The sequence below is a fragment of the Opisthocomus hoazin genome, chromosome 2, assembly GCF_030867145.1.
Source record: "Opisthocomus hoazin isolate bOpiHoa1 chromosome 2, bOpiHoa1.hap1, whole genome shotgun sequence".
In the NCBI taxonomy this organism is placed as follows: domain Eukaryota; kingdom Metazoa; phylum Chordata; class Aves; order Opisthocomiformes; family Opisthocomidae; genus Opisthocomus; species Opisthocomus hoazin.
Window position 1 is genome coordinate 56,615,907 of NC_134415.1, and position 27,702 is coordinate 56,643,608.

Sequence of the window (27,702 nt, forward strand, 5' to 3'; positions counted from 1 at the left end):
TGGCGTATTTGAATTCACTCAAATATAAACAACACGAAGTTACATCACTGAATATCAGCTTCACTATTCCTAAGGTCTGTTGTCACAGAAACAGAGGCTAGTGATAAATGAAAGATAAAATTTTAGGAGCTGGATGTACCTTTTTTGAAGAATATCAAGTTGAAAGATACGGCATTGCCCCTCATGTCCCTAAAGTACTCATGCCAAAGAATATAAATGCTTTATGACTGATTTTTTCAAACTCTTTTTTCCCCTGAATTTCCCATTTCCTCTGACTTCACAGTTCTGAAAGCTTTGTGGATTTGCATTAGAAAAACATCTTTTAAAATATCTATTTTTGGTAGTTAAATTGATCTTGAATCACAGTGTTATTAAGAAAATACATTTTGTGAATGTTTTGTTTAAAAACTCCATAAAATAGCACCCAGTTCTTTAATGAAGAGACTGTCTTTTATTCTTCTTCAATAGGAAGGTAAGTAATTTAAATGTGTAAGACGCATTGAAATGCATGTGAAAGTAGATTTTTGGCTTGTTCCAATTGGTTTTCAGATTTGTATTTTTCATTTCATTTTTATGCCTTATCCACCTTTGTGGTCATGAGAAAAGCAAAAATGTCATCATATGTAAACTGCATAGTGTCTTACAGTTTTTTGGAACAGTAATTTTGGCAGACTTTTGAGTAAAAGATTATCCTGGTATAGTGTTTCCTTGTACCTCTGCCTTTCAAAAGCCTACTTGAATGTTCCTTATCATGATGAATTCTTTAATACAAGTTATCTCCAATTCCATTGAGAATAAAGCTCTTTGCCTCTGTTTGAGGAAACGCTGAACAGTAACAAAGCAAGAAAAATCTTATCCAAGTACGTTTACCATCAGAATTTGCAATGGCTACTAGATATTTTAATAAACTGACCTGATTGCTATATTCAGAAATCTTACAGAGAACACTGTGATTTCTCTTTGTGACTTTTTCAGTGTCAACCTCCTTGGCAATGCTACTTCCTAGAGCAGAAGGGTTAAAACTGCCACTCTCTCCCAGTGACATAAACACAATACATTTGTTCTTTGATGTTCATCTTTTAGCTCATTTTTCTTACTTCAGTGCCATCCTTTTACATACGCAAGTTCAGTCTTACCTTCTGCTTTACAGCTGATACCGGTGTATTTAGTTTGAATGCTCTGTTGCGTGCTTTTTTCATGTTCCCCGTAAACATTTCAGACTGTTGTGTCATAAAAAGCTTTTTCTTCTCCTCATTCTAATTCTGCTTATGACACATTTCAGAAGACCAGTGAATTGGTATTGAGTCAAAAGGAGGGCTAAGTAGAAAATATAAAATTCTATTTTCTTTACAAATTTTATAGTTTTGAAATGTATTTCAATCTGCACAAAATGAAAATTCCCTGCTTATTTTCTCATGGGAAAAAAGTATACGTGAGAGATGAGGCACATGAATTAGAAGAGGGACTTGAGCCATCAGTTTCAACATTTGTGGTGTAGAGAATCTTTATGATGGGCCCACAAATATCTACTGGCTTATACAGAATGGGACAGCTCCAACATTAGAGACTGAATAAAAAAGAAGCCGAGTTGGTAATTCAGTATTTTTAAGCCATTTCTGTACTTCAATCTGTACACAACTTTGCAGCTGTTTGTTCTTTTGTACCACTGCCTTTTTTCAAAAGCCACCTCTGTCACCTTCTCCCACATAGCAGCTAAATCTAGAGCTGGTATTCCAGTTAGTGAAAACAGTGACTCAGGATTAGGCAAAAAAAAATGCCTCCAAGTGACTATAGATGCAAAACCCTTTGATGATATAACTCTCAGGTCAACATCAAACCTAGGAATTTAATGCAAGGTTGGATCCTAAGAAATTTTTTAGTCGTCTTCACTGTTATGAAGGTAAATTTAAAATGGGTTTTTAATCTTTAAAATGACTTATTTGAAGCTTTATTCCTTCACCTGCAATTATATCCAGAAAGCTTATTTTTGGAAGAAGACTGGAGTTTTTACAGAAAAACCAGTGTGAAAAGTTTTGCCATGCATTGTTTCTACAATAGAAAAGCATACTGGTTTTATAAAAAGATCAGAAAGATTTTGAAACATATTGTTTGGTGGAGTTGAATACAATAATGACATAGCTAATGTTAGGAGGCTGAAAAATACAAATCAATCCTTGAAAGTAACAAGATAGCTATAAACTTACAAATTACCATTATTTTTTACAGGTATGTGTTTAGCTATTATAAAACATAATAGGTGAAAAATTAGATTTTTAAGTTAACCAGCGAATTTTCCTCACATTTTGTGTTTAGATTTCCTGTTGATTGCAGGAAGAACAAAAAGTAACTAAATTCTCCCTGAATCTAACTGTGTGCATCCTTTGATATTTCACAGCTGGACCCAAGTCTGTTTTAATTTTTTTCTTTATCACATACCATGGGAGCAGAGCTGACCTTTCAGACAATGTGTGTTCATTAAAGAGGAAAAATGCCTTTAGTTTCTGTGCCAATGTCTGAGTCGCTGTACCTGAGGCAATAGCATAACAGAATGTGAACTTCCTCGACACTCCCAGTTGTCTCGAAATCAGTGAGGTTTTCGTAGATGGATACATCCCGTACCATTAGAGAAACAGACACCTTTTCGGACCGTGAACAGAACATAGTCAAAACTGAGTAAATGAGCCTGCAGGCGACCATGCAGCTGTGGTTAGATTGCTTTCACAGCTCAGAATGGCTTAGGTAATATTACTAAGCATCCAGATTTTCCAGGTACATTCTCCTCCTTTACTGGAAATTCTATTGAAGCACTCTTTGAGGATTTTCTGTAACTCTCCAGGCCTTCCTGCTGCCAGTTGTTAACACCAACAAAGTAGCTCTATAGTAAGCTGCTGCATGTCTGTACTAGAAGCGTGGATCATGTGTACTGTCCATGAACAGTAAGTCTGGCAGAAAGGGTGTCATGGTTTAACCCCCGCAGGCAGCTCAGCCCCACACAGCTGCTCACTCACTCCCCCTTCAGTGGGACGGGGGAGAGAATCAGAAGGGTGAAAGTGAGAAAACTCGTGGGTTGACATAAAGACAGTTTAATAGGTAAAGCAAAAGACTCACATGAACAAGCAAAGCGAAATAAGGAATTCATTCACTGCTTCCCATTGGCAGGCAGGTGTCCAGCCATCTTCAGCAAAGCTGGGCTCCATCACGCGTCACGGTGACTTGATCAGTTGTACAGCTGACATGTACCTGTTTGGTAAATCCTGTGACTCCTACCAGAAATTTGGCAATATTGGAATCCTGCAAGTTGTAGACTCCCATGCAGAAATATGACAGCTCTATGCATGCATACTTCTGAAGTCACAGTTTAAAGGGGAAAGATAGTCCAGGTTTTACTAGAGTCTTTTCAGACCCAAACACGGAGTCGTGAATGTTGGTGTCACGTGACAAGTGATCGCATCTTGCCCTTGGTTTGCACAGTTGTATGTACAGAAGTCTGGAAATAGGAGCTGAAGTACATGGGCAATTGCAAAATCCTGTTGTGTCCTTTTCAGCTCGTTTGCTCTAGAAAGGCAAGAAATTAATCTGAAAAGGGACTTGTAAGATGTAATATATTTCAGCTACCATATTTTTCAACCAACTGTTAACATTCTCAACAATGTATATATTTTTCTCTTAATTGCTGTTCATAGTAGATCTGTCCCCGGCTTTGACTCATGAACATTCTTAAAAAACCCACCAAAGGTTTGGAATAGAATTTAGGATTTGTGTGGTGCAAAAATGGAACTTTCAGATTCTCTCGATGTTAACAATACTGCAGTTAAATTATAAGTATTATGTTATTTGGTAGTTCCTAATTTGGACAGAGACTCTTAAATCTGTAGTTTATTCTCTCAACTCTTTCCTTTATTTAGTTCAAAGAAGATTGAACACCTAAAATTTGGAAATAGGTGAAATTCCTGAGCCTATTCTGGACCTGTGGTGTGCTGTAAAATGCTGCAGGAAAAAAAAGGAATTAAAGTAGAAAGCCATAAGGCTTTCATCTAAGGAAGCACTCACAGATCCCTTTGTATTGTGTATGCACGGTAGTCTGTAACAGGAGGGTTGAGGCCAGCCTGGAGTTATAGCACAGTGACCTTGTGCAAGCTTTAGGTAGTTGTGACCTGCCACCCAGTCTAACTTGCTCGGACTCTCTAAATTATGTCAATCTGCCCCACAAAAAATGTGTCTAGGTTGTATTGCGAAAGCATAAGAGGAGCTCCAAATCATTATAGTTCCCACAACTCCTCTTTGAAACGCAGAACAGAAAATCACTCTGTGTGTCCAGGTGTTGGCCAGCTCAATGCTATCAGTTTCAGCCCTAGTGCCCTTGACACATATAGTGATGGGTATATCTGAGGAGTTTGGGCGGGGGGAAGGATGACAAATCTTGTTTAAGGGAGACCTGGGGTGAAAAGAATCTTGCAAATTTGTTTGCAATAGCCTATTCGGGCTTTAATAGTTATCTTTGCAAAGGCAAAGCTAGTCCAGTTAACCCATTAATAGTACCACACTCAAATAGGTAGTAAATGGGGAACTGTGAAATCTGTTTCTCCCACTCTCCCTCCCTCATAAAAAAAAAATAGGGTAAAAAGAAAAAAAGTGTGTCTCATGCAGATTATGTCATACTGCAGGTAAGAAGGTAAGAGGGCAGTCACAAGGAAGGATGACTAGGCATGCGTTTTTAACAGTATCAAAGATTTTAATCTCTCAAAGAAAAGGACCCAGATTTTGCAAATTTAATGAGTAGACTTTCTGAAAGGCTGGCTAACTTCATTTCAACTTTAAACATAAGTGGATATTGCATTCATATTAGTTCATCAGCTCTGCCTTGGAAATGGAATTGGCCTGGATAAAGTTGTTTGCCAATAAAGTTAAAGAAGAGCAGGCTACTTTTTATTTATGCAGCTGGTGGAAAACAAAGATGCTGTAGCAATCAGGCATGTTGTTGCCAAGGACAGTTGTGTACACTTGCACAGCAAGAAATGCTTGTTGGAAAAGGAGCCCTCCATATACTTTCCAAGAACGGAAAATTAGAAAAGAACAGAAATGATTCTGTAGTGGGACTAATGAGTTCTTAGAATAAAACTTATTTAATTGTCAAAGAACAGTAATATCAAAGAACATTTTTTTAATAGCAGAGGAGTAGACCTGTAGAACAGCTTTTATCTCAGACTCCAGACGACATGTACTTCTCTAGAAAATCATCGGTCTGTCTATTGGTGATGTATAAGTGGGTATTATGGTGAATTTTATTATTTCTATTTTTCTTTAAAAAAAAACAACACTACAATGGTAACTTAATAGTTTGTTTCTCCATCTCAGGAAGGACTGCCCCTAAACGAAGTATTTTCTTTAACAAAATAATGCAATGTTATAGTCACCATTTTTCGTTTTGGGTTTTTTTTCACCATATAGGCGATCACCCTCTTTTCGCCGCAAAACGCAGAGAGACCCAGTAAAGGTAAGTGTGTTCGATATTTATATTCAGACTTCTGCCATTCCCATATTGTTTGGCCTCAGTGTTAATCCTCATGTACAAATATCAACAGTCTTATTTATGGGTGTTGGTATATGAGAAAAGATTTCAAAGAACTGGTAATAGCATTTATAATTACATAGAGAAGAGATTGGTATTAAAAAAAATGCTAATTTACAAGAATATTTTGAAAAAATAATACTTCTCATAAGTTACTCTCCACTAAAATATACTGAGTTTTGTACACAGACCTCTTTTTCTAATCACTGTGAATTGTACTATTTTTCCTGAAATGCAAGGCAAGAAAAACGGGCAACTTCCATTTTAATAAATACTACTTTTTTAATGTGTATTCAAAGAGTATTCAGACTGAGTAATTTTTTTCAAAATTAGTACTTCTTTGTTTAAGTGAACATTTTAAGGATTTGGTCAGGAAAAGTTAGGAAGAGTCTTCTTTTTAGAAGAAGTAACCAGATTTGCTTGGTGCCCAATGAACCTTTTGTAAAACTGACTGCTAGGAAATACCTTTCCTTCTACCAGAGTTCTGAAAGTGAATCTCAGAGCAGAACAACATGTGAAACATGAACAGGATTCATGCTTTTCTTACACCATGATGGCCTATAATACTAATAATTCATATTCCTCCTGTTAGAAAATCCTTTGTGCTCACGTTCTCTTCATGATCTCCAGACCATCTCAGCCCATACGTTGTCATTTCTCTCTGCAAAATCTGTTTATTCCAACTTAGAAACATAGAAAATGTTAGTAATCATTACAGGATTCAAAGTCTGGAGCTCTATGCTCCTATTGGGTGGTACAGGCATGACTGCTTTTCTTTAAATAATACAATTCCTTTTAATTCTTAATTAATTATTAACTAAACTCATCATCATAAAATTAATTTTTAAAGAAAAACAATCATTGGCAAAGAAGGCTTAGTAATATATCTTGGTTTAATGCTTTGCGTTGTGCCATGCACTGTAGGTTGTGAAAGTTACTTCATATTGCTGTTACTTCAAAATGATTCATTATGAGTTTTTCAACCCCACAGAGTATCATCATGGACCAAAACTGAGAGAAACAGAAATATTTTTTTAAATGTTTTATTTATGAGTATGGGAGTTTTAATACACTTTTTAACATGGTTAAAAATTGCTCAAATTTTGCAAAGTGTGTGAATGAGAATTCAGTAACTTAATCTTCTCAGAGTTTGGTTACAGGTCATTATGCAGTTAAATATATGAATAGTCCAAAGTCAGGAAAGTTCTTTCTGTTCACTTGAAGTGGATTTGAAACACGTACCTATTGAGAACAGTGATATTTTACAAGTAAACTCATAAATATAAACAAATCCTTTCCTGATTAAATAATTGCTTTTCAGTATTTCAGTACCTTTTGGTTTAGGAATCTCTGTTCTTTTATGTTTATTAAAAAAAAAAAAAAAAGGAAGTTTAATATATTTTCATTAAACTACCTAGGCTGCTGAAGTCCATTGAAATTTAATGCTATTGAGGTTCACCGAATGCGATGAAAATTTTCTGTGGAAGTATAGTGCATCACTGTCTTTCTCTAGAACATCCTCAGAGTAGGAATTCATAGATTTGCAAAAAAAAATTGTCCTAAACCGTATAATTACACTGAATTGTGTTTTGTCATAAAATGAAAATTCAAACATTTACCCTTATTCTGTCTGTGTTGTTCTTACAATAAAGCAGTTATATTCTCAAGACAAAGTGCTTTTCTATGATTTCCAATGGCTTTTGGTACAGATACTGGATCTGTTGGAAGTTATTTGTTGTATCATGTTAGTCCTATGATTATCTATCTCACAGGAATCTTGCTTTTCCAGTATTTGTCTGCAGACATAAAGAAACTAAAATAAATGCTGAAAATGACAAAACCAGAAAGTGAAATTTCAAATGAGCATGCTGGAATTAAGTATGACATTATTGTAGAATGTATACAGGATATATTGAAGTAGTACACAGTAAGGTGGAACATTTCTTTGATCATGTGGACAGTCTTTATATTTTCCATATACGTAGCAAGATTTTGACATTCTGTTAAAGTGGACCTGAAGTTGATGGGTTGGTTACCTTCATCTTTGCAGCATTATGTAACATTTTTTTTTTTTCGTAATGAAAATGCAATTTTGTTTAAGGCAGGGCATGTATGATACTTCACTTTCTTTGTGTGATTTTTTTCATCAACACCCCACCCTCTCACCCCCCAGCAAGAATGAAACCCAGAACCCCAAGCTAGTCTGATGTGTTCTAGCTGGATAAAGTTATCTTGCCTTTCAGTTCATCTGCCTGTTTGCCTGCGTTTGAAATTTGGTTTATTTGCATTAGACTAAATAATCTGCAGTTGGTTAGATCACTTTTCGTATTTTCCTTAAAACATTTGCTAGTCTTCAAACTCATGGTAGAAAACCTGCATTTAAAGATGTCTTAAGTACCATGTTGTGGACTGGGGATTTCCTGTGCTCTGTTATGGAAATTGGCTACAACCTTCATATTCACTGTGCTAAATTCTTGCAATTTTTGCTGTAAATGGGAAATTTCCATTTTTGTACCCCTGTTCCAATAAGCCAGCCTGTCTATCCCTTATTACTGAAAACTGAGGCAGGGGACTTATTTCAGTTTTGAACCATTTTGAACATTTTCTTTACAAGGTAGTATTTTCTTGTGCTTTTTCATTTACTTGGCTAGCAAACTTTTTAATTTGCTTATTACTGTTCTCTCAAAGAGCTAGCTCATGACTATAAAGAGCCAGATACAAAGCGCCCAGATACAGAATAAGTGTTGGCACCCATAACTGTAGCCAGTTTGAGAGGGGCTTGATTTCCATTTAAGCATCTCGATAAAGAGCCAGTGCTTGAAAAACAATGAGCACTTACCAAAACCAATGACAGCATTTGATGCTAAACTGCCTTAAAATGTGTCTTCTCACTTCCTTAAGAACACTACTCTTTCTAATAATTTTGGGGGTTTCATGCAGTAGAGTATTTTCTTACCATAAAAACAGAGATTTTTGTGATAAACTCCACTAATCTGTGTTCATTTCCTCCTCTTTTTTCCCTTTTTGGATTGATTATTCTAGTTTGTATGCTGCTCTGCTCTTAGTTATTGACCTGTTTTTATTTGTCTTCTATTTCGTGTTACAATGCATGTTTTCCCTTATTCATCAAGTTACTCTTTTTCTCTTAAGCTTGATTGTAACATTGATCTTTGTTGCTTGAGTTCTAAGTAGTATAAAATTCTTGAATTCAGATATGGTGTTCCATTTTCTGAAGCTCTCTGCAGTGTTTAACTTCAATAAGCTCATATTATATCCCTGTGTATTTGATCAATACTTGCATTTGTTCAAGGAATAAATTCTATGATAATTATGGGCAATTATTTGGTGACATTATCTCCCATATGTCAGTTTTAAAATACTGTTTTATACTGAAAATCTCTTGGAGATTTGCTTCAAATTTATTTATAGTTTTATTCCGTGAATTATATCTTCATTATATACCTACTGTTTGCAGCTTCTCATAGCTGGAAATGGCACTTCTTGCATTCAAGGTAGATAGTTAGCAGTTTGATTTTCTTTTTTCTTATAATTGTATTTCTGTATGATGCCAGGAAGATCTGAACAGCACCATCTTTGGAATGCATAGATCAAAAAGGATGAAATATGCTTTTTGATGACATTCTCACAAGACACTAATTACTTCTTCAAAGAAAAGTGTGGAAACTTCAGCCACTTTGTTGACACCATTTTTGCTTTTCCTTAGCTGCACTGGAAGAGCTACCGTCCCTCTGACCCCAGTCTGCATATGTAGTCGACAGAAAGGTTCATGTATTGACTTTAAAAAGGGTTGAGGATACCTTCTGTTTGAAGGCTGCAGAAATCTACTGACCCTATTGATCCTGAAGAAGGTCTATTCATAGTACTCTAGTACTTGTGTTCAGAATGAACAAAGAGGAGCTACAGGAAGATGATATTGGGCATAGTTCTGCTCTGGTGACCCCTTCATCATACTTTTTGTGACATGCACATTTGTAAGCCAAACACTGGTTCTTTCACTGGAGGCCTAAAACGTACATGAACTTAAATCTAAGAAAAAGCCTAGATTTTAAAACTTTCGGGTAGTTTTTCCGTTGTGTAAGGAAGAGAAAAAAGTCTTTGGTGCCTTTTCTTACATTACTTTTCTTTCAATTCTTGAAACATTAGTTGCAAGCTAATTTAGAGCCACCTGCATCTTATAAACTCATTAGTTATCCAGTGCATCACTATGTGTCTCGCTGATCATGAAGTATTACAAAGCACATTTAAATAATGTATTTTTCTGATTAGCTTTCTCATTTGTTATACCTTACCTCTTTAGCTATTACCTCATCTTTTTCCTTAGCAAACATTCTGAATTAATAGCTGTTCATATTTGAGCTGTTCTGTTTTACGGTTCTCAGCTATTCTGAGCTATTCTCAGAACTTCTTGTGGGGACGGATTAAAGTTCTTCAATAACTATTCATATGAATCTCACAGAGTGAAGGCAGAGAAAGTGACATTACAACACAACTTTCAAAGTTATTAAATGATTGCAAAATGTGTCTGCATGACATGTCTGCTTATATTTTGATATGAATCAGTAGTTCTGATTTTCCTACAAGAAGATTCATGTAATGTAGTTCAAATCTGTTTATATTTACAGGTAGTTAGACTGGCTTGTGTGAGTAGCATCACAGGGGGGTACTGTTGTCTAAGTACTAGAGGCAAGGGTAGGTCTTTGTGTCCTTCACGATTCTGTGTATTTTTTATTTTCTGCATGTTGTAAGAATTCAATGATACTGCCCCATCAGCTTTCCACTGAATAGGAGCTTTGGGCAAGGGGCTGTATTTTTCTTTGTGTAGATGACTTTAGATTTGCAGAATTTTTATATATGTTCACCTAACATGCTTATGTGAAAGGTTCTAGTGCACAGTTCAATATGTGATAGTATATTGAGGCAGAATACTTAAGTAGGTGCAGATGTAAACAATGAATATCTATACAGAGTTGTTTCTGTCACCTTTGGGGCTTTTTAGGTTAGTAGTTTGTTTTTTATTTTTTAATCCTGAGATCTATGGAGAATAGTCTGGTAATTTTAGGATAATTTCTCAATATAAGAATGATGCTACCTTAATGTGCATATTGGCACTGTCTTGACTCTGTGTCTTGTCTTATCTCTGCAGAAGAATTACATGAGAATATCATTTTTGATGCAAAACGAACATCAGAAACAGCTGATACTGGTATGAACAGCAAGACAGGGGGTAAATCAAAGGAAGAAGTCGAGTCAGAAAGGAATTCTGTTTCCAGGGAAACCTGGATTAGCTTTGAAGACTTCTGCATTTGTTTCCAGTAAGGAGCAGAGGTTTTGGGGTGTATTCTGTAAAATATACAACGTGACAATGGTAAAATGCATAATGTGACTATATAAAGACTGAATCTTCTCAACAGATCTTTGTATAATTATCCTGTCTTTTAGCGTAGTCCCAAGGCTACTCTTCCAACGAGACTTACTGTCCCTGTTGACAGTGAGTCTGGAGGTGCAGCCCCATGCTATGTCTTGAGTAGGTCCTCCAGAGTACAGTGGAGAAGTCAACCACCAGCGTCATAAAGCATACATCAGACTGTAATGTGCATGGAAGATGGTAGGTTGTGGAGTGTGCAGCCATTAGGGTGCTCACATACCCAACCCATCAGCCACTGGACAAGGGCAGTCTGCGTCTGAACAACACAATTTAGGGAGAAAAAGTTGTTGAAATCTTCTGTTGCCATCAGCATAGTTCAGCCAGCTATGTGCGTTCTTTAGCTCCCCTTTCAATGTAATTCCAAGACATTTATACTTCTGCAAACATAAAAAAGCTAGTGTATCTCAGATACAGTGAAAATAAGAGAAATATTAAGCGTTCATATCAACTTTGAGAAATGAGAAATATTTTAATCATTGTAGGAATACATATGCCAGCAATGGATCAAGATCTGTGTGAAGTTTCTGAGTAATCAAAACATTTATTTTACATAAAACATTGGACTTTGCATCTGATTCCATCCCCAGTTAAAGCTGAAGTCATTTATGTTTCCCTTGGTTAAATCAAGGTCAGAAAAAATTGTTCTCAGGAACTAAGTAGCTTTCTGACAGTGTGCAGACTCCACAGAATTGAAAAAGCACATCAATTAACTATACAAAATAGTTCCTCCTTAGAGTGATACTTTATAGATAACTGTATTACAGTAATTTTTAGGTATGCATGGAAGTTTTAGAGTAATATTAGCTTATTGCCATTTATAGGCTCATTGGACAAATAAGTGGCCTGACCTGTAATGGAAAACTGTAGAAATGCAGCAACGGTAGAAATTAATGTCAGCTGCTTTCTCTGAAGATGAATTCTGTTCACCTTTTATGAAACTAAAAATGTTAAACCATTTTTGAGAAATAGCTGGGAGTCTGATTTCACAGAATTATAGAACGGTTTGGGTTGGAAGGGACCTGAAAGCTCATCTAGTTCCAACCCCCCTGCCATGGACAGGGACCCTTCCACTGGACCAGGTCGCTCAAAGCCCCGTCCAGCCTGGCCTTGAACACTGCCAGGGAGGGGGCAGCCTCAGCGTCTCTGGGCAGCCAGTTCCAGGGCCTCACCAGGAACTGCAGGTACTGGAAGGCCACTATAAGGTCTCTCTGGAGCCTTCTGTTCTGCAGGCTGAACAGCCCCAACTCTTTCAGCCTTTCCTCATAGCAGAGGTGTTCCATCCTCTGATCATTTTTGTGGCCCTCCTCTGGACCCACTCCAACAGGTCCATGGCTTTCCTGTGCTGAGGACCCCAGAGTTGGACACAGGACTCCAGGTGGGGTCTCAATTTATGAAAGTAAAATTAGTATCTTAGGCTACAAAATAGACACTTACCTGAAATATATTGTTTATACCAAGATTATTTTCCCGCATGTATTTTTATTTTATTTTCTCCCTAGGAACCTGTATGTTTTCCACAAGCCACATACATATGCTTATAACTACCAGAAGACAGATTTTAAGGTATGTGACTGTAGTGAGTTTTTATGTGCTTTTTAAAATTTTTGTCAAAGCCTTACATAGTTAGATAATACATATATCCTAAATGACAGTGTTAGATCATACAGAACTGCTATTACTGAAAAAATAATAATGCCTTAAGATTACTATAGTCAATGCAAAGAAAATGTTTGCTAGGAAATATCTAGAAGTATTTCACTGTGTTTAAGAGAAGAAAAAAGTGTTATGGAATGCTATTGCACAACAATAAAAGATTTGAATATGTAATTCATGAAAGTTGGTAGTGAGAGTATATATTACAGTGAATCAGATCTGCATCCTCTGTTTATCTTTATTCAAATCTACCTTGTAACAATTTAGAGAGTAAATTAAATTTAATGATGATTCAGCTGCAGAATCTGCTCTTCAGTTCTCCTTCATCTTCACCTGTCACCTAAAACCCAGATCAGGAGTCTGTATAGTGGAGCCCTCCATTTTCTCTTTACGTGTGAAGTCCTTTAGCAGTTTACAAGATTCTGTTGCAGGGATTAGAAATACCCCTTAGTTACACTGAAATTACAGTATTTCTTTAAAATTGCCATTAGTTTGCATTATCAAAAGGTTATTCAATATGCTTGAATATCCTGTTCCAGCTCTAGTTTTATACTGTAACTGAAGTGTAATTGTAGAGTACTGAAATGTAAACTCCAGGCGTGAACTTTATGTAAAATCCTGTATTCAGAAGGTTAACTACATGGATTATGCTTCATAATTGTACTATACCTGCAGTTTCTGTATTTGTAATCATGTCACAAGAGATTTTCGCAGTCATGGCATGATATACTTTCATAAGCCATTATCAGCATCCAGACTATGTAAGCCTGTGTGCTATTGTGCTGAATAACTAACCCTTTGCTGTAAAACCGTTGTATTTTTTTACATTGTTACAGATGAGATGTTTACACTATTAGGTAAATTCTGAATCGGACTTATAAAAGAACATTTTTATATTTTTGTTCTGCTATGAAGATAATAGTAGTTGTATTCCAGGATCAAATACAAAAAATGTGTTGATGTGACTCTGGCGAATGTAGGAAGACATGTATTAAAACAGTTCTGAAGCAAAGAAGCTCATTCACCTTCATGTTTTGAAGAATTTCTAGGAACAGTAGAATCAATTTGTAGCTTCTAATATTGGCATAGGAATTATATATTAAAGTTGAGAGTGAAAAATGCCTCCATATATTGTAGAAAAAAAAATGATGAGGCAGAATTGGTCACGTATTACAAATTAAAAGAGTGCTTATTTCTTTCAAGCTTACTGTAACTAATTAGAAACAGGAAGTTGCAGCACAAAAATTTTTTGATCTTCCGTTGAATGTTGTTTGGTGAGTAGAACTACTAAATTGAGGTACATATGAATAATACCATATAAAAGTAGATATATTCTCATGCAAGAAATTTTCCTGTTTCCTTTTATCTCTTAAATGAACATTATGGTTATACATGCCCCATGAGGCTCTGGGCTTAAATGACATGTCTGAAATTTGGAAGAAGTAGTGACAGTTAATTACTTACGTCACATACCACCTCTAGGGTCACAATATCTGAAATCTTAGTCGTACTTTTTATAAATCCAAGCTGACAGCATTGAATGGAAATGAATGATGAACACATCTGTGTTTTTCTGTGCAGTCTACTGATGACCAAGTCTTCTATTATTTACTTGTGGACAGTCTGATGCCCACCGAAATCCTGGTTAGCTTTTCTGCCTTAGTACGCTGGGATGATACTGGAGGTAAGGCCAACACAGAAAAGTGCATGTTAATGTTGTGTTTTCCCATATTTGTATATGTCTGTGCTGTTGTGTTTGGCTATGATGTATTTTGGCATAATTTGAGAGTTTAGCATTAAATAGTCAAATTGATTCTAGGAATTAACCTGAGTTTCAAATAATACTTTCTTGTTATTTAATATTGATGATTAATGTTTTCTTGAAAGGAGCCCTCCCTTTACTGTTTATTACAATTATCTTCAAGCTTTTCATCAATATATTTCTGATATGAATTTCCTTGTGTTTCTTAGAGGGTTTTTTCTACAAATTCCATTCTTGCAAGCTACTTTATGCCTTAGCTGATCAAAATACAGTAAAATCAACAATATGACCAAAGTTTATTTTTGAAGTGTTTTTTGAACTCATGCACTGTAAGTTCTTAAGTATATTTATAACTGGCTTATTTCGAGATCCAACAGCTTGGAAGGTTTAAATAAAAATTAGTAGTATTTTCTGGAAGTCACAGAATGGCATTCAGAAAAGCTAATGCACGTTATAACAATCAGCTTAAGTTAATCAGATGTAAACATTGGATATGGACATAATTTTAGTGCATCTCAAGTAGAGTAGATAGAACCCAAAGAAAGCTTAAAAAACCCAAATATTCCATCCAGTTAAAATAATTAAACTGTAATATAAATATAAGCTTTGTATGGCTGTTGGCTTCCTTTGCACGTGGACAGAATGGATTTTTATGGAGTTTTAGAGCAGCCTTAAGCAACTTGGAAGACGTCTGATTTACACATCCTCCTAACACATTCTTTTAACCGTTATTTCTAGTAAATAGTACAAATAAGCTATGTTCTCTACCACCTATGCATTTTAAATGACTGGCTCTTTTCTCTGAATTATCTAAATGAAGACTTCAGTGACTGTGAAGTAGATATACATTCTGCATAGGTGTGTTTGTCTTAATTTAAGTGTTACTCTCCTCCTTCCCCCTCCCAAATTCTGGGCTTGTTTTGCTTTCTTATTCTAGATACTAAACGAGAATGTTCTAGTATTTCAAAGGGTGTGCTGATGGTTGAACATTTCTCTTGGAAATGGGTGACTCCTGGAGAACTTATGTTAAAGATGCATACATCCGCAACTAAAGCTACGGTGCTAAATCTTCCTGTTGGGTATGTACGACCCTTCGTTTCTGTCCTAACACTTTAGCCTTAAGACTCGAGGTGATATTTTACTTTACACAATAACTAAGAGTTTATTTCCTAAAATGTAAGTTTTTGGAATATAAAACTGATTGATAGCTAGGATTTGGTAAGACTGCAGAATTTCTATGAATTTAAAATAATTACCAAAACCTTTATAAAGATTTTAAATTCTTTACTCTTATTTAAGAGCACTTAGCAAGAAAAATCACACTGATTTTCTAAAAAATAAACTAGAATACAAATTCCTACTTAAAAGTGTTTCTAATAGAATGATTTTGAGATGTTTCCTGGAGTACCAACAAAAATTAAAGAATTTGGATTCTTAGTGGCACTGTGAAGGGATAATGATACCATAGGAGGTTCCATAGCTTTTCTTGAAACAGGTTTTGTGAAAATGACAGGAGAAATTCTGAGGTTATCCATGAAGCCTTGCATATTTGCAGTATTCATATTTATCTAGTGCTTAATATGATTTATTTATCTTTGCATGTAACTCTAGATACTCAGTGTAGAGCATTGCTTGATTGTTTGAATAAATAAATAGACAAAAGGCAAGAGCCTTTGATATTTGTTAGTTTCTGAAAATGCTTCCAGTGAAACAAGGAAGATGACATCTTCATGTCTTGCCGTAAGCACAAAGTTGCTGACTAATTCATTGAGGCCTGCTACTTCTCCAAAAATAGAGAATCATCAGTTTAATCTCAAAGAGGTGAGACAAAATGTATTTTAAAAAAATCAAGTAAGTTTTGAATAAATAGGCATAGAAAGAAAATACCACAATACTAGCACATTGATATTAAATCAAAGATCTTTAATAGTGCCCTCTATTTGTTCTGATTCAGACTAAAAATAGAAAAGTTACTATTATATTTATAGATTACTTCTGCCACCACATTCTTAGTGCATTTTCCAAAAGTTGCATCTCTGTTCTGTAGGGAAGCCAAAAACTTGTATCTTTTTGCACCTGCAAATTTCAAAGCTACCAGAGATACAGGCAGCTCAACTTGATAAGCTTCTCACCTTTGATTCTCTCTGCTCCAGGCAGAGCCAGCAGGCTTCCAGGAAGATTTAATTTACAGCAGGTGTGGGACACAAATGGGCTTATTGACAGCTTCCCCATTTCATTCCGAATGAGAAATGACTTGCTAAGCCAGGAACACACTTTCTTCCCTCTGTCTCTTGGTGGCCAGGGGCCCTTTCAAATTTCATTTGCAAGGCACAATTTTAGAAGTGCAAGTGTGTGTGTGATGGGGGTAACTCCTTTCTTAGACTCGCTGCTGGATCTCTGGTTAACACTTTGAAGCTGTGGCCTGGGTGAACTTCTCCAGCTAAATGACATTCTGACAATGATATAAGACCGTGAAGCTTCACCAGTTGGTATCAGCTAGCTCCTTGAGTATTTCAGTGGGAATGCAGGACATTGTTGACTGGAGAGAAGAGCATGAATCCCCTGTGTTGTATAACTATAGTTAGGAATCGTTTCTTTCATGATTGGAAGCTGTTATAGGATACGATCAGGCAAAGAAGAATGAGCTGAGTGTATCCCAAGAGGACATACTGAATTTCTGTTGTTTGCCACCTTAGGAGGTTATGGTTGAGTGGTTTGGCCCACAGTTGTGCCATAAAATGGTCACTCTGTAGTGTTCATCTAGCCTGACACAATTATGCATTCATATTTCCTGTTTTTGTCAATGCAAACACAGAAATTATTACCTAAGTAATGCATGACCAGAACACTTGACTTCCTCTCTAAGCTATCTAGAGCAGATATGTTAAGTGGAGCTAACTATAATCCTGACTAAATAACTTTTGGTTTTGTATCCATCTGAAATATCAAAGCTACCTATTTTGCTGAAGAGAAACAAAACAAAACCTGAACAAATGAAATAAAAATGAAATAATAGTAACTTCTCTGATTTCAACTACTGCCTGTGTTTGGAGATTCTTGAGAAACAAGGAGTTAGAAATACAGGATTTGAAGAGCCAGGACATCTAGGAAAGGATTTCATTTTTACCAAATGTATGAAAAGAAAAACTTAAGAATAGCTGCGATTTAAAAAAAAATAATAAAAAGGTGCTTTTTGGATTTTGGTTTTTTGTTTTTTTTTTTTTTTTTCTTGAATGTAGGCGACACATATTGCTCTTCACAGTAAGATCTCCAGTAGGGCACCATATTCATCTGTGTAGCATGGTGCCATGTGTCTTTGGAGAAGAGGATAGTGTGATACCAAGTCTTGAAAAGGTATGCATAACCAGAACTAATCAAGCATTATTATAACAGTGTTTCTGACTTTTATTTAGTTATAAAGTGACGTACTGTTGGATCTTCATTGTGAGTTATTATATTTAATGGTGTAATAGTAATTTCAATATTAAATGGATGAGTGTGTTTTACAGCACAGCAGGCACTGCAATGGATATCGCAGCAATTATCTTATATAAATATGTAAGTGAGCATTGGGTACTATTGTGGTTTACATACAACAGCAGCGTAAAATGGAATGTTAAAAATACTCTTGTTGAAATATGGATGCCAGAGGTAGCATATAAGCTCTCTTTTTGAGGCATGTGATAAAAGTGATAAAATACGTGTACAGATATTAATTAATATTCAAAAATACCCACCTAGTAAAGTAAATTGTCACATCAGTAAAGTTTGTTTTGTCCCATGAGATCACATATTGCTCACTGAGTCCCAGAGCAGCTTTCATATCTAAAATGAACCATTGATTCAAACAACTTTCCATAGCTGAGAAGAGACCCAAGGGAGTAATTACTACAGCTTTTGTTCATCGTTGTCTACAATCCACACAGATATCACTGTCATCCGTATTTTCAAGATTTATTTGGCAAACAATAGGCCTAAATATTTGTGTTGGGCACTGAGGAAAGGGAGTGTAGCTCCTAGAGCACAGTTATGCAAAAATATTTTGAAAGGTGAGTGCAAGAGCAAATTTACATAGCAGTATAGATTCAGGGTCCTAATAATAGGACATTAAAGCAGCTTGTGTAATTTTATTATATTTGTTGTAGCAAAGAAGTTTAAATATAAGAAGCTGGGCCATTAAAAATGGCTTGGCTGTGGCTGTACTATCCCCTTGTCTTCAGGTAGTGGCTGAAAAGCTATTCCTCATCAAGAAAATAAAGCAGAATTATATCCTGGGGTCTTCTCTGTGCTTCTGTTTGAAGACAGTAATTTCTCTGCAGAGTGACATTTGCAGGAAAGTGTCCACATTCTTGCACAGAAATCCTGATGAAGATTAATGATGCTGTAGGCAGCATGCATTTGGACATTGTTTTCAGCAGGATACAAATACTCATCTGTCCTTTTAGAATAGAGGAGATGCTGAGCATTTCAGCTAACAAGAGTCTTATTATCACTGCCATAGAAAGTGCCAATGTGCATCATATTTTTTATTAAATGTCCTAGGACCAATGATACAGGAAAAATAAAACCCTTAACAGATATATGTTATGGTGCTGGTTAATATTGTAACATTTTTATTTCAATAGCTAAAATCAGTGAAATTTTGGTATGCTTTTGAATACTAGAGACCTAATTGAGTTTATGGTTTATAAAATTAATAACAATCGCTTGACTTAATAAGAGTTTTGTACTTCATCATATTAAAAAACGCTTGTATGCTGTCACAGCCTAGAAAGAAAACAAAAGAAAATCTTAAAGCAATCTTTCTAACAATGGTTCTTTTTATTCTCTCTCTCCAGGAGAGCTACCGGTTTATAGAACAGGCTACAGCTATCCTGAAAGCTGTTGGAAATGTGATAAATAATTTCAGCAGTAAGCCTGGACTTTCTAAATCCTTGAAGGAGTTGGAACGAACTCACTGTCCTCCTGGCCTCCACGGTACTGGAATGGCTGAAGAACACTTCAAGGTGAACAAACAATTTTAATGAACACGTATCTAAAGGCTACAGAAGCTGGAGAACAGCTGAACACTGTCTTCATCCTCTTCAAACCAATAACTATGCTTTTAAAAAGGACCTCTTGAGTGTTCCAAATGTGACATTCATTATTAAGTGTAAGCCCAAATGACATAACTTGCAACTGTGTACTTTTTTTTTTGTCTTTTAATATGAACAAATTTTAATATGCACAGAGTAGCACATTCTAAATTTGACTCTAATTTTGTCAGTTTATTTTAGCATAATTCAGGGCAGAAAGCATCAGCTTTTTTTATTTTATGACTTTAATTTTGCATTTAAAAGACACTACCTGAAATGCAGAAAAGCTAGAATGGTTCCTTTCAGTGCCTAATGTTGATGACACAGCAAAACATTATTACAGTTTATGTTACTGAAGACAGTAATGATTTTTTTTCACTCACAGTGTTTCTGAGTTGTTTGTCTTTTGAAACTGCAACATTCTTATTCAACTTTTATGCTCTGTGTGTGTAGTAGATTAAAGCGTCTTTAGATACATGGTGAAAACATTATGCTTTTCTGTAGATCTCTATAGTGTAGCTATTCAATATTAGAAAAAGATTCCAATAAAAAAGAAGTCGTGTAAACGATATGCAAATTTTATGCATATACAAATGTTGATAATACTGCTATAACTTGAGTTTTCTACAGTCAGTACTTTATATATTACATATTCACTTACTTTCATCAAAGTACTAGAAAGCTCATGCAGTTTAGTCTGTGTATTTTAGAAGACTGAATAGAAGAGAGGGTTTAATATTTTTATAATCATTAGTACTAAAAAATAGAGCACCTAAGCCAGTGCTTTTATACGTGGGCTTGACACCAGGCTCAAATTCATCAAAACAGAATTAAGAAAGAAAAATTCCAGGTGCACCACTGATGAAAGAGGTAATTTTCATGCCAAGTCCAACAGAAAAACTCAGTTTGACCTCTCTAGAATGGAAAATACAAATTTTAAATGTATGTGCTCATATGGAATATGTGGAAAACTTAGGGACCTAAAAAATTCAGTAGGCATGAACATGCATATCTCTTCCTCTCTCCCTCTCTAAGAAGACCAACGTATAGTTGTAAAGGAATAAAAAATGAGAAATGAGATAATGAGAGGCACTGAAACAATGTGATTCAGAAATGAAAATATGGAAATTATCTATCTCTAATACAAACAGTGAAAATTTACTCTGAACATAGGAATGTAGTAGATTCTTTCTTCACCAGTCTTAAATCTTTCAAAATAAAGGAAGTAATTTTTTTAATATTAAAATATATGACCGAGGATAAAAAATTTTCAGAAAGCAGAAAAATCTGAAAATAAGGACAACAGAAGAGAAAAATTATGTAAAACGGTGTGAAAATTATTTTCCAATAAGTTATTACTGTGTTTTTTAGTTCAAGTTATGAAACAAGTTCTGAAAAACTCTGAAATTTCCATCTATTGGAAGCAGGACAAAGAGATTGGATTTCTGCTCTTTACAGAGCATAAATATGTTGAGAATAAAAATAGAGCCATCAGTTTAGTTGTATAAATAGGACACCAATTCTTGCCCCCTTGCCCATCCACATATTCCTACTTTTCTTTGTGGTGCCATCTCCGAATTTAGTAAGCATGCCCATTCAGTTATTGGTCTCTGTTCTGACACTGCTAATTAGAATGCCTGTTGTCATGATGGTGATTATAATGTGTTCTTCTGTTCTCTAGTACGAGACCATCAACTCACTTCACATAAACTACTAAGAAATTTTTGGGTGATAAAAAACTTATTCTGTAGAATCAGTCCTATATTTAATAAACCAGGTATGAAACAGGTTTTCTCTTGGCTATTGGCTTGAAGAATTGTAGTCCTAGAGTTGGGACTAGTTTTCAGATACTATATTTGTTAGAGGAAGTTAAGGACTTCATTTCTACATGAAAAAAGAAAAGAGCTAAACAAATTTTGAAACAATAATAAGAAGCAATATAAATCAGCTTTTAAAAATGAATCACTCTTTGAATGCTTTTCCTCTTTTTGATTTTAGGTTTTCAATAGTGCATTTTGGTGTTTGATCAAATACGTATTAGGCAAGAAGGCTCCTTACAGCTATAAATTTGCCTTCAGGTCCTTCACTTTGGATTTTAAAGACACTGAAGTTTCTGAGGGAGATACTGTGTCTTCAGGTACTGTATTGGTATTGCTAATCACTTCAAATATATCTGCCCATTCTTATTTTCATAGAAGCCAGATCTTCACTAATCTTGTATTTTCTTGCCTAATTAAGCATGGTTCATTTCTTATGAGATGCATAAGCCTTCTACTGTTGACAGCACAGCTGAGACTCATCTCAGAATAGAAATTATCATTTTCTTTGTTCCAGAAAGTCTGTTCATGTTTTGTTAATTTATAAAAGTTGTAAAATAGCCCTTTGTCTTCCTTGATTTGTATTTGTCATTATTGAGAAGTATTAACAAGCATCTACAGATGCTGTCTTCCCCTGATGTACTGCAGATCATGACTCTTCTTCAAATTACCAGCTGAAAAGACCTTAAATGCATATATTGCTCACAAAATGAGAGTGAAGGAAGACTCAAATTAGTACCTTCATTGAAAGTTCAACTATTTCTTGGTGATGGGTTGAGGCTGGTTGGTTGGTTTGTGGGGGGGGTATATTTTTTTTTCTTTGCTTGCTTGCTTGCTTGTTTTTTAAGCCTGTTATCTGGCAAATTATCAGGCTGGCTGGCTAGTCACACGCATGCCATGGGGAACTAGCTACAGCACCATCCACTTCTTCTCCAGCCTGTGACTAGGGTACACTGTATACCTGAAGGTATTGTGAGAGGAGCCATTGGAAGACAAACAGTTCTGTTACAAGCAGGGATAATTCTCTTCCCGCAAGTGTTTTGCCTCATTTTATATGCAGGCTGGAAGCATAATCAGTTAGAATTAAGTTTGCCTGGCAACCAAATATATGGCTCTTATGACTTATTTTGTAGTCTAATTTTTTAATCTATGAATATTAATATTTAATTTATTAATAGAAGCTTTATGTATATGGTTTCATAGTACAACAGAAAAAGAATTTATCTGCAAAATTGGCATGAATATACATCATCACCATCTGAAGGCCATTCAGAGTGACTTAGCTTTTCCTTCTGCTATTATGGACTTGAAGTACAATCTCTTTCTGCTTGGTCAGTCAAAATGATATTAACTTCCTTTTGTTAGTCAGTTTATTTTGGAAGGTTGGTATAAAAAGAATTCATTAAAATTTACACAAATATCTTTACTGACAAAATGATGTAATACTCTTGTTCTTTAAGAAAGCACATATACATGCCTCTCAATCTTTAACAGAGGTTTTCCTCCAAATCTCGTCTCTTCTGAGGGTTATTCTTCCATGAGACATCAGAGGTAAAGGATCAGCCAGAATGACTGAATAACTCATTGCATTTTTCACAGAATTAGATCCTATGACAAGAGTATAGAAATTATAAGGGTCAGCATATTGACATTTGTCACACCACTTGAAGTCAACACCAGTCACATTTTTCAAGATGACTGTGCTACTGATTTCTGTATTCCCAAAAAAACCTTAAATACTTGCCAGCAATAGAAGACATTTTTAAAATTTGATTTGAATAATTAGCAAAGTTGATAGGTCGTAGCAAAGACCTCATACATATTACTTAATTATGAATCATAGAATCATTTAGGTTGGAGGAGACCTTCCAGATCGAGTCCAACCATTAACCCAACACTGTCAATTTCACCACGAAGCCATGTCCCCAAGCTATGCATCCATATGTCCTTTAAATACCTCCAGAGATGGCGACTCCTCCACTTCCCTGGGCAGCCTGTTTCAATGCCTGACCACTCTTTCAGTGCAGAAATTTTTCCTAATATCCAATCTAAACCTCCCCTGGTGCAACTATAGGCCATTTCTCCTTGTCCTGTTACTTGTTACTTGGGAGGAGGGACCAACACCCACCTCACTACAACCTCCCTTCAGGTAGTTGTAGAGAGTGATAAGGTCTCCCCTCAGCCTCCTATTCTCCAGACTGGACAACCCCAGTTCCCTCAGCCACTCCTCATAAGAATTGTGTTCTAGCCCCTTCAGCAGACTCGTTGCCCTTCTCTAGACACGCTCCAGTACCTCGATGTCTTTCTTGTAGTGACGGGCCCAAAACTGAACACAGTATTCGAGGTGCAGCCTCACCCACCAGTGCCGAGTACAGGGGCACGATCACTTCCCTACTCCTGCTGGCCACGCTATTCCTGATACAAGCCAGGATGTTGTTGGCCTTCTTGGCCACCTGGGCACACTGCTGGCTCATATTAGATCCATATCCTATGAGATCTGCTGTGGCAGAATATTATTTAGGGTTTGGCCAGTGAATCAAAAAAGTGGAATAAACGTATGGAGGAGAAAAGTTCTGTTTCAGTTTGATCTCCTTCAGTGTCCAAGATATCTTTTTAATTTAGTTGCTTTTTCAGTCTTAAATTTCCTACTGGACTGGAAAGTGAGTTGTTTCTCTTTGGCTTTATTGACCTTGGATATACATTCTTCTCTGCTTAATAAAGGTTACATTGGAATAAATGCATGCTTTTGTTCAGGTTCCATCCCAGCACTCTAATGGAGACAGCTGCATTGAAAAATGCATAAATCAAATGAAGTGTCAAGAAAAAATAGGTAGGTAGCAGGAAAAAACAGATGACAAATGCATTGTAGGAAGGTCTGAAAGGACTGGCATCACCTGATTTTCCTGGCCCACATTAGCACTGCTGCGTTGTCAGGTTAGTTGCTCAGATCTTGTCAAGACTTGAGTTATAACCATTTGGAACCTAAGAGTCATCAGTGTAAACTACTGTAACAGATGAATGAAATCTTTTTATTGTCTGTCTCTGAGAGTAGATCAGGTCAAATCTGGTTTTGTTTTTTTTTTTTTAATGCCACCTTCATTTTATGTTATATTATGTGCTGCATTCATGTCAAGATTTACTGAGGGCAAGGATAGGATGATGTACTGGGGTTAGCAGTCATGCCTGTAAGGTTTCGGAGAAGCCATCCTGAAAATGATGTAGCGACATTTATTTGTCTGCCAAATACCATCCGTCACCATGGAGCAGTTAGCACAGGAGCCACAAGAAACAAGTGGAAGACCATGCCATGCGAACATATGACAAAAAAAATGGAAGTTTCTGAAGCTGAGTGCTTCTCCATGGCATCACTCTTCTGTGGTCTTCTGGGAAGAGAGTACATAAAGGGACCCTGCAGAATTTTGGGCAGTCATGAGATGCTGAATTTACAGAGGTATGCAATGCTTCCTGGGAAAGGAAGCATGTCAGGATGATGTTACGCAAGCTGAGGAGAGACAGTTTTGACAGCTCAGTACTACCTGCCTGCTCTCTGTTGCATGTTTCATCTGTTTACCTTGTGCTGGTTTCATTGGGCCTAATAGTGAGCCAACTCTGTTCATGAGTTCACGGGAGGTCTGTGGCACTGATTTTCAAGAGTCTCAGAATCATTTAGGCAATTCAAAGGGTACATTTCTTTCTCATGGATAAATTCCAACTCTGAAGTTGGAAGTAGACTGCCTTTTGTGTGCAGTTGTATTAAAACCTGTTGGTCTGAAATTTTATCTTATCTAGAAGTCAAGCTGTTAGCTATAAGCTTATCTTGTCTGTGTAAACCGTATTTGAGAAGTCCTGTTCCTTCCCTGTCCTTTTCCAGGACAAGCTTCTCTTTCCTCCAGAAACATACGTTAAGAGCAGTTATCATACAGTTGTGCTGTGTGACTGGAGAGAGAATTCTGAACATTTGTTTCCCCTTGCACTTTGGATTTGAACTTGAGTAAGCAGTGAGGGAAAGTTTGCAATGATTTGGTTGACTATGTAAAGTGCCTTTCCAGCATAGGTAAAACATAACTTTTTCAAAAAAAGCGTTATGTTACATTGCCTACAGCAGACGCATCCCCAGTGCTATGAGAAAACTGCAGCTGATTTTGTGGTGAACAAAGTCTTGCTAGGCTGCTTTGAGAACTTCAGTTTTATTATTAGTAGGGTATCTTCTGTTTAAGAAGTAAAGCATGTCAGAAATTTTTGACAAATCGGTTTTCAATCATAATGTCAAATTTGAAGCATTGACAAGTTAATATTTGTTTTAAAGCATTTTACAGTAACATACTTCTCTGTTTATAAGACAAAATATTAAGAAGAGTTAAGTAAAAAAAAGCACTTTATAAATCAGGATATTTAATTTTGATCCCATTATTTTCACTTGCATGTTACAAATAAAAATATTTTTGTTCTTATGACATTGTATTAAAAAGAACAAAAAAGAAATTAAATCTTTAGGAACATATAATTTCACAAAGCGTTTAGCATTTCCAGTTTTCAGCCTGATCTGGAGTATCTCTTGATAGTTTCTGTGAGTAGAATTCATTTCTCTGTGTGGCACTGCATCTGAATTATTGTATTTGTATATTCAGAAACAGTTTAACTTTTAACTAAGTGACTGTATATCCATATATTCTTTAGCCTCACAAATGAAATGTATTGTTTCTAGTGAAAGAGGTACTTACTTTGAGTTATGGAGTCCACTTGACCACTTGACATCTCTAGTGTATAAACTTTTCAGTTTGCTCAAAGGGCAACATCAAGTCAAGGCTCTGGGTATTCCCCTGTCAGCATTTCACAGCTCTGTCCTGAGGGAGTAATGGCAATAATGAAGTCTTGGTTCAGTGACAGGTGAGCTGGAATTTTAACTTATCCGCCTGGTCACATATAAAGGCCGCGTAGATGGGAAACATCTATTGGGCTAGATCTGAACTGGTACAGGTTTTATACAAAAACATGAATGCTCTTAAGTGCTTGTGGCACTATGATTTTCAGTTTTTGGAAAGTGCAAGCCCTTTCAGTTCCTCTGTCTTTGAATAAACTCTTCTACAGTAGAAGAATGAGGATCAGCTGTAATGGCTGACCATAGCTATAAATACTTATTCTCACTCCCACGTGAAGCTGCAGCTGAGGTTTCATAGCGGCTTAAACCAGTGTCACTGCAGGCTGTTACAGTACTATCCCCACATCTTCCTGTAGCTCCAGCACTGATCAAAGCTTGTGCTGGGCTGATTTCGCCTGCTAAGTTGGCAGAAGCATAACCCAATAATAAGAAAAAAATTAGAATTATGATATCTAAGTCAATTTTAGTCACTTCTGGAGCCTAAGAGTCTGTTTACAGGCAATTCACAGTTCTCTGGATGAATGTTGTTACTGGCAATACAAATACTGAAATACAGTATAAGCCACTGATTAAATGCAGATCATGTTCTGATCTTTTTAGACCTTAAGGTGCAGTTTCACTAAATGCTACTACTAGAGTCCTGTCCTTCTCCCCTTCCCCCCCCAGAACATACTCGCACCATGAGCAGTTGCACAGATGCTAGGGGGATCATATCAGCTTGCTGATTTCATAGGAAGCTAAGCCAGGGGAAAAAAAAAATACAATTGTTCATTCAACAAGCTAATCTGACTCATCATACCACTATGTAATCTCTTTATACAGTATTCATTTTTCTGCACCTATTATAATGTTCTCATACGACTGAAGACAAGAGCCTATTGGCAGTCACACACAACCTGACACTACTGAACTACTTGTTCAACTGTCTGATACCAAATGCAGGTGGCATCATCTTGCACCATTTGGGCATTTTTCTGGGGAAGTTGTCCAGTATTTGATTGTTGACTAAGAAGCAGCAAGAACAAGAGTTGCTTAGATGAACCAGGAGTGTAACATTAGATGTAGTCACACTTTCATATATTATTGCTTCAGGATCAGCGTTAGGTTCTCCTTACTTGTTAGGCCAGTCTGTGTAACTGTGTGTTCATATAAAAAGTATACAACTTTTACTTACTTTATAAATATTATTCTGAGATTGTATGCTTCTGTTTGATAAAAGTGGTTGTGCTGTTCATATTGTTGAGTTCTAGTCTGTTGTCTGTTGAAGTTGCCTTGTGTAACCTTTCAAAGTTAATAAATATTAAAGAGGCTTCGTGGGATTTGGAAATGAGACAATAATGAGGAATGATGGGTGGGAACACAGCCACAGTTAACAACATTCAGTAAAAGAGATTACATTGAAATGCATGACCTTCTGGCTGATGACAGCAATATCTTTTCTTAAGCTAGTTTGTCTGCAATGTTGTCTGCATTTTTCAGGCAGATTTCTCTCTTTTTCTCT

General features: G+C 36.2%; 1 protein-coding gene across 1 annotated transcript in view; it reads left to right on the forward strand.

Moving 5' to 3' along the window:
- The window catches only part of ADGB (androglobin), a 120,217-nt gene that overhangs the window by 53,499 nt on the left and 39,016 nt on the right, over positions 1 to 27,702 (forward strand). The window contains 8 exon segments of the mRNA XM_075413741.1: positions 5,449 to 5,494; positions 10,734 to 10,902; positions 12,515 to 12,578; positions 14,250 to 14,352; positions 15,368 to 15,509; positions 17,670 to 17,784; positions 19,269 to 19,436; positions 21,504 to 21,642. Of these exon segments, the coding sequence (XP_075269856.1) occupies positions 5,449 to 5,494; positions 10,734 to 10,902; positions 12,515 to 12,578; positions 14,250 to 14,352; positions 15,368 to 15,509; positions 17,670 to 17,784; positions 19,269 to 19,436; positions 21,504 to 21,642 (946 nt within the window).